This window comes from Colletotrichum acutatum (genome assembly GCF_030867785.1).
Source record: "Colletotrichum acutatum strain CBS 112980 chromosome Unknown BDZ83scaffold_47, whole genome shotgun sequence".
Lineage (NCBI taxonomy): Eukaryota > Fungi > Ascomycota > Sordariomycetes > Glomerellales > Glomerellaceae > Colletotrichum > Colletotrichum acutatum.
The window spans coordinates 26,584-35,496 of NW_026849041.1; the positions used below are offsets into that span (position 1 = coordinate 26,584).

At 51.3% G+C, this 8,913-nt stretch overlaps 3 protein-coding genes across 3 annotated transcripts; 2 read left to right on the plus strand and 1 right to left on the minus strand.

Annotated features, from left to right (window-relative positions):
• Nucleotides 1–538: 538 nt before the first annotated feature.
• BDZ83DRAFT_621433 (uncharacterized protein) lies at nt 539–2,458 on the plus strand. Its single transcript, XM_060508263.1, has 2 exons — nt 539–1,281; nt 1,332–2,458. The coding sequence occupies exons 1-2, from the start codon at nt 1,010–1,012 to the stop codon at nt 2,311–2,313; spliced, it is 1,254 nt and encodes a 417-aa protein (XP_060364873.1). The 5' UTR covers nt 539–1,009; the 3' UTR covers nt 2,314–2,458.
• A 447-nt stretch (nt 2,459–2,905) lies between these two features.
• BDZ83DRAFT_699398 (Alpha/Beta hydrolase protein) lies at nt 2,906–4,920 on the plus strand. The gene is made up of 4 exons (XM_060511410.1): nt 2,906–3,152; nt 3,209–3,412; nt 3,468–3,564; nt 3,625–4,920. The coding sequence occupies exons 1-4, from the start codon at nt 2,960–2,962 to the stop codon at nt 4,751–4,753; spliced, it is 1,623 nt and encodes a 540-aa protein (XP_060364874.1). The 5' UTR covers nt 2,906–2,959; the 3' UTR covers nt 4,754–4,920.
• Nucleotides 4,921–5,329: 409 nt separating this feature from the next.
• BDZ83DRAFT_621435 (peptidase A4 family protein) lies at nt 5,330–6,506 on the minus strand. The gene has a single exon (XM_060508264.1). The coding sequence runs from the start codon at nt 6,381–6,383 to the stop codon at nt 5,586–5,588; it is 798 nt and encodes a 265-aa protein (XP_060364875.1). The 5' UTR covers nt 6,384–6,506; the 3' UTR covers nt 5,330–5,585.
• Nucleotides 6,507–8,913: the final 2,407 nt, after the last annotated feature.

The following is an 8,913-nucleotide window of genomic DNA, read 5'->3' on the forward strand; positions in this document are numbered from 1 at the left end:
GCTTGGCTAAAATGACATGCATGAAACAGTGGCATTGAATGGCTGGCGGATATTTGAACAGTTGTAGCAGTTGCGGAATATCGCGCAATCGCTTTCACCATTTCCTCGAGACAATGTTGAAGACATACTGTTTAGTGCTAAGTCGTTCCCTCCGAACATTGCAAACTCCATCACCAAGGTGTGTTCAATCTTCGGTTGGGTTCGATAATTGCAACCATGGTATCTCTCTGCCCAGCTTGCAAGGGCATTGCCCCGCAAGTCTTGGCTCGGCCTGATGGATATCGACATATCGCCAGTGCACACGACCTCATTGACTCGGCCAAGGCGTGCGATTTTTGCAGACTCATACGTCTCGCGATGGATCACAGACGAACAACTTCGCACGAACACGAAGCCTGAACCTCTGTACTTGTTTGGAGTCGGCGATGGTTAAGATACGGCAAAGGACGACCATGGAGCCCGTGTGCAGGCTCCAATGTTGTTCGGCATCAATGTGCATATCCCAGACATCGAGTACGATTATGATCTAGTGAAGATGAGTCTATTCTCGGATCCTGGTAAGAGCTCCAACAGACAAACAGGTCCATAGCCGCCAAGGTAGGCTAAGATGTTCATTTTACAGATAGCGCACCCGCTCGCAACCAAGACGTTATCGGCACGAGGCTATTGACACCTTCAGGCTCCAGTGAGGCTTTTGGGCTTGTACAGCGTTGGTACAACACTTGCAAAACCAATCACGTGGATTGCAACGAGACATTTACTAGGCCAGAAGACTCCTTGGCAAACAGCCACTCAAGCATTGTGCCAGCACTGCCTACTAGAGTCCTTGACATTGGTCCGGCTGATGGATCAGGAGAGCCGAAGCTTCTGGTAACTAAAGGGATCAATGCCCCCTATGCCGCTCTGAGCCATTGCTGGGGAAAGGAAAGAATATTGACAACAACATCTCACAACCTGGCCCAGCATTGTGTGGTTGTTCAGTTCTCCAGTCTGCCCAAGACCTTCCAAGATGCCATCAAGATCGTACGGTTTCTCAGCTTACGTTACCTCTGGATCGATAGTCTATGCATCGTGCAGGATGACGCTGATGACTGGCGCAAGGAGTCAGTTCAGATGGGGCGCATCTACAAAGATGCCGAAATCACTGTCGCCGCGTCGAGTGCCAAAAACGGATCCGAGGGTTGCTTCGTTCCACGTCCTCCACTGCAACCAGCCGTCCGTCTTCCCTACGGAGACCCGGATCAAAGAGAATATATGTCGGCAACTTTGTTTCCTGACGCACTGGATACCACGGTCAGCGAAACCCCGCTCGGCAGTCGGGCATGGATTACTCAAGAATGGATGCTCTCCCCTCGTGTTATACATTATACAAAAGCACGAATGGTCTGGGCGTGTCGCACTTTGCTCAAATGCGAGGATGGTGAGAATGAGACATCGGGGGATGAGCAGAGGCTCTTTGACAGCGCCAGGCGATATCGACAAGCCAAGGAAGGGAAACCGAAAAATGGCTCGTACGTAGACAACGAGGAGATCTTAGGTTTCTATGCAGACTGGTGCGATCTGGTGTCCACCTACGCTGCACGAAGCCTCACATACGAGTCGGACAAGCCTGTCGCAATCTTGGGCTTGGCTACTGAGGTCGGCAAAGGGATTGCCGAGGACTACACCTCTGGAGTATTCCACGATGACTCACAACTCAACGAAGAGTTCCATGCGCATTGCGTACTCACTCAACTGCTCTGGTTCGCGAAATCGACATTGGCTCGTCCGCTCGCTCTTCGAGATCAACCCCATTGGTCCTGGACATCTACCATTGGAGCGATATCCTTCCTCGCACCAGCTCGGGCGGCGAAAAGTTGCATTCAACAACTGAACCGCGTGCAGACAAAGGATTCTGTATCTTCGTGGAGGTTTTCGGCTCGGTTGAAGAAGTGGGAGGCGCGACAAGAAGGAGACCCATCCACTCGATCTGGGGATGACTACTATTTCATGGAATTTTATCCCAAAGGGTCCATCACGTACGGCGGTTTCGTGACGCACAATACCAAGTTGTTTTCTGGAAGAGATATGGCGCCTGGTGGGTGGGTGGTCTTCGACTTGAACGAGTGGCCGGCTGAGCCATTCTGTCTTGCTGAGATTTCGACCAACAAATTCAACGAAAAGCCTGGCGGCTTCAACGTGATGTTTCTGGCAGAAATAAAGTCAGATCCCGGCGACGGATCAGATAGACGGTTCAAGAGGCTTGGGGTCGGACAGGTCATTGACCAAACGTGGTTTGATCATGCTGAACTTGTGACCATCGCGTTGGTATGATAGCTGTTGATTGTGAAGAAGAGCTGATGATTTTATTTTCGAATCGGACTACACATCAACTTTTTTCTTGGACGCTAGACTTGATAAGTATGACGGCCGTTGACGGTGACAGTGCATCGACGGGAACAGCCGTACAACGTCCGTGGTTGGTCGTGGGATAACAAAACAAGCTTTTGCTAATTGAACCAAAGACGGTGACATCAATCTCAATTTTCTCCACCCCGACACCGGCTATGTCGGCACTTTGCTTTCTTATCAGTTGGTTGCCCCAGATTATCTCATTTGACCTGCCTGATTTGTACATGAATCAAACCGTCCCTCATGCAGTGGCTAACGGGAGACGGCGCGCAGAGTGAAGATCAAAATGAGCAATAGAAAATTATAGTAGGGGAAAGCGCCATAGCAATCGACATGCCTCCTTGGGGCAAGTCGCTACCCACCGTAATATGCACAAATCTCGTATTATTTGTCCGTCCCAACTGGCCGGCGCCCGACTTGCCACCATACCCGCTGGACTCCTGCCTACCGACATGTAAATAGCGATGCCATGTTCCTTTGCATCTCTTGGCCTCTTCTTGGCTCTGCAGGGTCACTTTGAGGCTCTGGAGCTTGACATCTTGGCAAGAGACGACGACATACCTTCAAGATGCGCACCTCAAGTCTCATCGCCGGTCTGACGGCTGTGCTCAACTTGCCGCTGATCTCTGCCTACGTGCCGCCCAAGTCACACCGGAGTCCGCTCCGTCGTGTCGCTCCTGGCCATGCTGAGGTGCAAGCTCCGCCGCGGGCGATTATGCGTCGCAGCAGCACCTTGCAGTACTTCAACAACAAGACCAGTGGTAGGCAATGTTTTTTACTCTTCAATCTGCCCACTTCTCTGACATCGAAACTTCAGCTTTCTACGTTGACGGAACGGGAATCCCGGACGTTGACTTCGATGTTGGCGAGAGCTATGCCGGTCTTATTCCCGTCGATGCTTCCAAGCCGGAGAGTGAACAGCAGAAGAACTTCTTCTGGTTCTTCCCCACCGAGAACCCTGCTGGTAAGGACGATGTCATCATCTGGTTCAATGGTGGCCCGGGATGCTCCTCTATGGAAGGTCAGCGAAGCTCAATCCTGTAACCCTTTCATGATGAGTTACTAAAGATTGGCAGGCTTTCTTCAAGAGAACGGCCCGTTCTTGTGGCAATATGGCACCATCAAGCCTGTCGCCAATGCTTGGTCTTGGCATAAGCTGGCCAACGTGATATGGTGAGAAATCTCGAAGTGCTAATGCACAAGAGGACCGTACTAATACTAACGATTTGGAAGGGTCGAGTACCCCATCGGCACAGGATTCAGCAGCGGTAATGTCACTGCCACAGACAACGCCGAGACAGCAGACCAGTTTGTCAGCTTCTGGAAGAACTTTGTCAAGACTTTTGACCTGCAGGGCAAGAAGATTTACATTGCCGGCGAAAGTTACGCCGGAATCTACGTGCCCTATGTCGGGGCCGCCATGCTCGACAAGAACGACACCACCTACTTCGACGTCAAAGGCGCGGTCTACTACGACCCAGTCATGCCTTACGATGACGCGATGAACTTCGACCACGCCGCCTTCCCATCATTCTATCGCTATTGGAAGAACGTCTTTGCGCTTCCCAGCGGTGCCGACAAGCAGATCGAGCAAGACGCCAAGAACTGTCAATTGGACGCGTACTTCAACAAGCACTTGGCCTATCCCCCGCCTGCGCGTCCCTGGCCAGCGGCAAACGTCAAGGAGGAGTGCGATATCATTGCTCACTTTGACGCGATCTCAACAATCATCAACCCTTGCTTCAACGGATACCACATCCTCGATACGTGCCCCGTTCTCTGGGACGTTCTGGGCTTCCCATCCATCATGTACAGCCCTCCCAACACCACCTTATACTTCAACAGGCCCGAAGTCAGGAAGGCGATCCACGTTCCCGTGGACTACCCTACGTGGAGCGAGTGCCAGGACCCCGTCTTCGTCGACTACAATGACAACTACAACGGCACTGAGCATGAGGAGAAGTTCCAAACTCTCGTAGAGCGCACGAACAACGTTCACGTCGGCTCTGGTCTGGCGGACTACGTTATCAAGCCCAACGTCACCACCCTCGCTATCCAGTACGTCAAGTGGAACGGCCAGCAGGGATTCCAGAAGCAGCCCTCAGAGGATCTCCTCATCCCTACAGTTAACAACGTCGACGAGAACGTTCCGAGCTGGGCCGGTGCCAATGTTCAAGGGTCCGTTCACACTGAGCGCGGCTTTACCCATTCCACTGCCAAGATCAGTGGCCACATGGTGCCCCAGTATGCACCCAGCGTGGCATTCAGACACAGCGAGTTTATGCTTCGCCGCGTGGACTCGTTGTCTGCTGGCGCACCTTGGTCTGTCAACATTTCTACCACTTTCCAGTGGCCTTATTAGGCCCCGTAACTCTTGCACTCTCGTCAAAAGTACGTGCCCACAGAGATTGTGACTCTGAGATGTCAAAGACGTAAGGATGAAGTGGTGGGTTGTAAGATGAGGTTTCGAAGCATCCGTTAGATTATTCATGTACATATTACCAATCACACTTGAAGTCTTAACCCACATCATCGCGAGCCAAGCATCGAAATTGGCATTGTTGAATCTCCGTCTCATCCATCCTTCCATCCTTGTAGGTTGTGACTATTGGGCGGACCCGGAAAGTAAACGTGATCTGATTTGGCCTCTCCTAACTACTAGGTAAGGTTCGTTGGTACATGGCGGCGTCAGAACTTTATCTCAACCTTGTTAATGCCGTGCCTGAGCGAACCAAGTAGGATTTCCCGAGATCTCTGGGGTACGCATCCCTCGAAAAAACTGCCGGAAGGATCTAACCAGTCTTCATATCACTGTCGCTATAGCATAAGTCTTGAGGAGATATAGCTCTAAGGAAATGAATTACCAGACCAACCAGAGATAAGTTCTCTAATGTCAGATTCAATGCATGGCGCGAAGGAGAAGACAAATGCAGAATATGTTCTGTCATTTACTATGGAAGCTATCCAATATGCACAAGATGAATGGCCAAAAGGCCGCGTCATAACACCATGTCAACCATCAATCGCCAAAAAGGAGCGGAATGCTTCCATTCGACTCAGAATAGGAACAACCAAGCATCTACCCCTCGCCACTCCCCGCAACCCCATGATTACAGGATCCCACCCTGTATGAGACCACCTTAAAGCAAGGTGGTAGTCGTTTAATCGTGATAAGTACTCAGTTGAGCAAATATTTAACCGACGTACTTGACGGTGACGGTGCTGCCGCTGACGGAGGCAGAGGCCTCGATGGTGCGGCCGCTGTTGGGGGAGATATCAATGATATCAGCTCCGGCAGGGGTGGTGGAGCCGCTGGAGCCGGAGGCGGCGGCCCCGGTGAAGACGACGGTGCCGAAGTCAGCGAGGGTGACCTGGCTGCCGTTCTCCTCGAAGGCCTCGACGATCCACTCGGCGTTGGTCTCGCAGAGGGTGGAGGGGGTGCTGGTGAAGGTGTGGGTGACGGTCTTGCCGGTGGTGAGGTTCTGAAGAGTGGCAACACCCTTGGTCTTGGAGGAGGCGTCGACGGTCATCTTAATCTGGTCACCGACGGAGACGGAGAAGCCGGAGAAGCTGTAGGCGTAGTCGGGGATCCACTCGTACCAGGCATCAAAGGTGCCATCGGCGTAGAAGGAGATACCGGTCTGGAGGATGGCGGTCTGGCAAGTGTCGCCGTCGATACCGACCCAGGCGGAGGCGGCGGCGCCGCTGGAGCCGCTGACCTCGGGGACGGTGATGGTACCGGTAACGTGGTTGTATCCGGTTCCGATCTTGACGGCACCGGCCCAGTTGCTGGAGTAGTCGACGTTCTTGACGCCGGAGGTCTTCTCAAGGGTCTCGACGGCCTCGGTGGAGAGTCTCTTGATGGGAGAAGAGTTGTAGCGGGAGCGCGACGAGCGAGGGGTGAGAGGAGAGTAGTTGCGCTGGACGAGCTGAGTGCCGGGAGCGGCGGCGACAATGCCAGCGGCGGCGAGGACGAAAGCGGAGAACTTCATCTTGGCTGGTGAGGTAGATGAGGATTGATGGGATGAGACCGAAGGTGAGATGGCAAGGGGCTTCTTGGGATTGATGCTGGCGATGCTGTTCTAGAATCTATCTTCTTGGCCGAGAATCTTGCCCATCTTTATATCCTTTGTGATGTTTGTTTGAATTGACATTGACATCGGCCATCCGACAGTCAACATCTTACGCCATTGTCCCGGCCTCCCGATGCAATGAAGCCGCTATTCTGCTTCTCGCAGGTCAGTAGATATCGCGATGCCGCGTTTCCCGAGGAACTTTTTGAAAATGGAGGTCAAGTCATAGAGCGTGATGGAGAATCACGCTGTTGCAACGAAGTGCATCCGGCGTCAAATGAGCTCCTCCCTTATCCGGAACCATCGTGAAAGCCGTTGGTGTTGACCGTTGTATCCAGGGATCCGCCTGCGAATACCACTTTCCTTTTAAGAGTAGCCTTAAGGTATGGCGCTATCCGCGCGGACTAAACATAAGTGCCGGGAAAGCTTAGCACTGCGGGGACTCGGCCGGCGGATAAGCAAAATGCTGCGCTGGTGTTGGTTGGTTACTTGGCACCACGCCGCCAAGGCAGGGGTTTGTAGATGATTGCAGACTTGACATGGTGGTGTGTGATCAAAGCCGAGGTCTGGGGGGGAAGCCATGGATCCAATCACCCATGGGATCGATAAGTCTGAATGCTTGACATATCTCGGACTCAAGGCACACTTCGAGCGTAGCGTAACGTCTCCGCCATTCGGAATCTGGATGACGGGATGGCGATTTTGCCGTGCGCGACTGTGCCGCAACGGCTGCCGCTCGGGTATCCGGCACATCACCTGCTCCACCTTGCGGAATACCCCCAAAGAGGAATGAGGATCTGAAGGACCGACTGATCACAAGATTAGAGAGCTGGACCAAACGATCGACAATCCGCGTTCTCATATGAAGAGGCGTCCGGTTGCCGTCGGTGGAAAATCATTTCCGCATCCAACAACTCGCATGCTTTATGGACAACGCTACCTATCACTCGACAGCTGTTGTCAGATCAGTTCTACCTTTGCGGCGGCGAGCAAAAAGACTTGTCGATATTCGCGACATCTGAAACTTGTCGGTTCCTTTATTTACGAGATATCCAAGGTCGAAGGTCCACACCAGCGCGTCCTTCTTTTCGCGTGACGACGACTGAATTAGTAGGATTATCCGGTACGAACCTTGCCCACGCCCACAAGCCTGGCTGGAGGAGAGACTTCAATCTTTGAAATTATGTTGAACAACCAGGTGGTCGCACTGATGAACATCCTTTTTTTTTTTTTTTTTGGGGAAGTAAACGGAAACAACATTCCGAAGGCTCTCACACGGACTGCAGCATGCTTCGCTGACTGCAAACCATCCATCTCCCTACTCAGTATCCACGGGTCAAGTATCACCCATAGCGCTTGTCTCAGCAGGATATGCGTTTCTACGAATTGGATTGACCCTACTTCTTAAGATAGCCATGCTGGGTAGTCCTTTGATGCTATCTGCTCACTGAACTTACCTGAATCGACGAGGAGCAGTTTTGACCCACGGATGGCTAAGAAGCTTAGCCTAGCTTCTATGACTAATGGACTGCTTTCACTGACAAATATATTGGACTTTCCCAGGCTCTTTCCTGTCACGAAACTCAATCGACTTCTTGTTCCTCCCTGTGCAACGTGACTCAATTCAAGGTACTCTTCGCCTCTACAAGATTTAATGTATGTTTACGTCCTTTAAACAGTCATCCACAAGCGATTGGCTATTTACTAACAGATATTCGGAAGATACCCAGGAAGGCGATATGTTACTAGAAGTAGTTCTCGTTCCTTGAGCAAAGAAGAATGCCAACCATCCTTCGATCCTTCACGAGTGACAGCTCTTCATTATTCTAAAGAAGGGAGTCAGACGAGACGAAGTCTACATGGACTTTCGATCCCACAAAAATTTCAACCCGCATAAGGGACACTAGCATGGCCATTCCTTTCCAGGTATCATTGTTGCCAGGATGTGCTTCGTTGCAGAACTTCCAAGATTCTAAGAAGGGGCAGGAGACTAAAATGGGACATGCCTTTGAGAAATTCAAGCTCTGCTGGAATATGTTCATCACTTGTGCCGTGATACTGCGTTTACGGAGCCCTTTCAGTGGTAGTAACTGACCCACTCCCTACTTACAATGGACACCAGTTTTGTTTCCCCATGGACGCCTCGAATACATGCGCTGCTTTAGCTTAGTATATATCAGATGTACTATGATTCTATGGGTTGGAATAAATTATAAACCATTCTCTATTCTGTATGGTGGAGCTCACGTATTTCTATGCTCTTGATCTGGTCTAAATACCTTATGTGAAAATGCTGTGAAACTATCTTCTCTCTCAGGATGTAATCCGTTGCCGGATGTCGAGAGGGGACTGATCCACGGAATCGTCTACTTAAGCTTCTTGGTCTTACATACGGCTTCGTAGTCATCTTATTCAAAGAATTATACGAGATAAAGCCATGATCTCGGCG

Bases quoted from the DNA above. Each gene is read 5' to 3' on its own strand.
- BDZ83DRAFT_621435 (XM_060508264.1), bottom strand. From the start codon at position 6,383: ATGAAGTTCTCCGCTTTCGTCCTCGCCGCCGCTGGCATTGTCGCCGCC.
- BDZ83DRAFT_699398 (XM_060511410.1), top strand. From the start codon at position 2,960: ATGCGCACCTCAAGTCTCATCGCCGGTCTGACGGCTGTGCTCAACTTG. The intron at 3,153-3,208 runs GTAGGCAATGTT...TCGAAACTTCAG, and splicing joins CTTCAACAACAAGACCAGTG to CTTTCTACGTTGACGGAACG. The intron at 3,413-3,467 runs GTCAGCGAAGCT...AAAGATTGGCAG, and splicing joins GGGATGCTCCTCTATGGAAG to GCTTTCTTCAAGAGAACGGC.
- BDZ83DRAFT_621433 (XM_060508263.1), top strand. From the start codon at position 1,010: ATGCCATCAAGATCGTACGGTTTCTCAGCTTACGTTACCTCTGGATCG. The intron at 1,282-1,331 runs CTGGATACCACG...GGCATGGATTAC, and splicing joins CAACTTTGTTTCCTGACGCA to TCAAGAATGGATGCTCTCCC.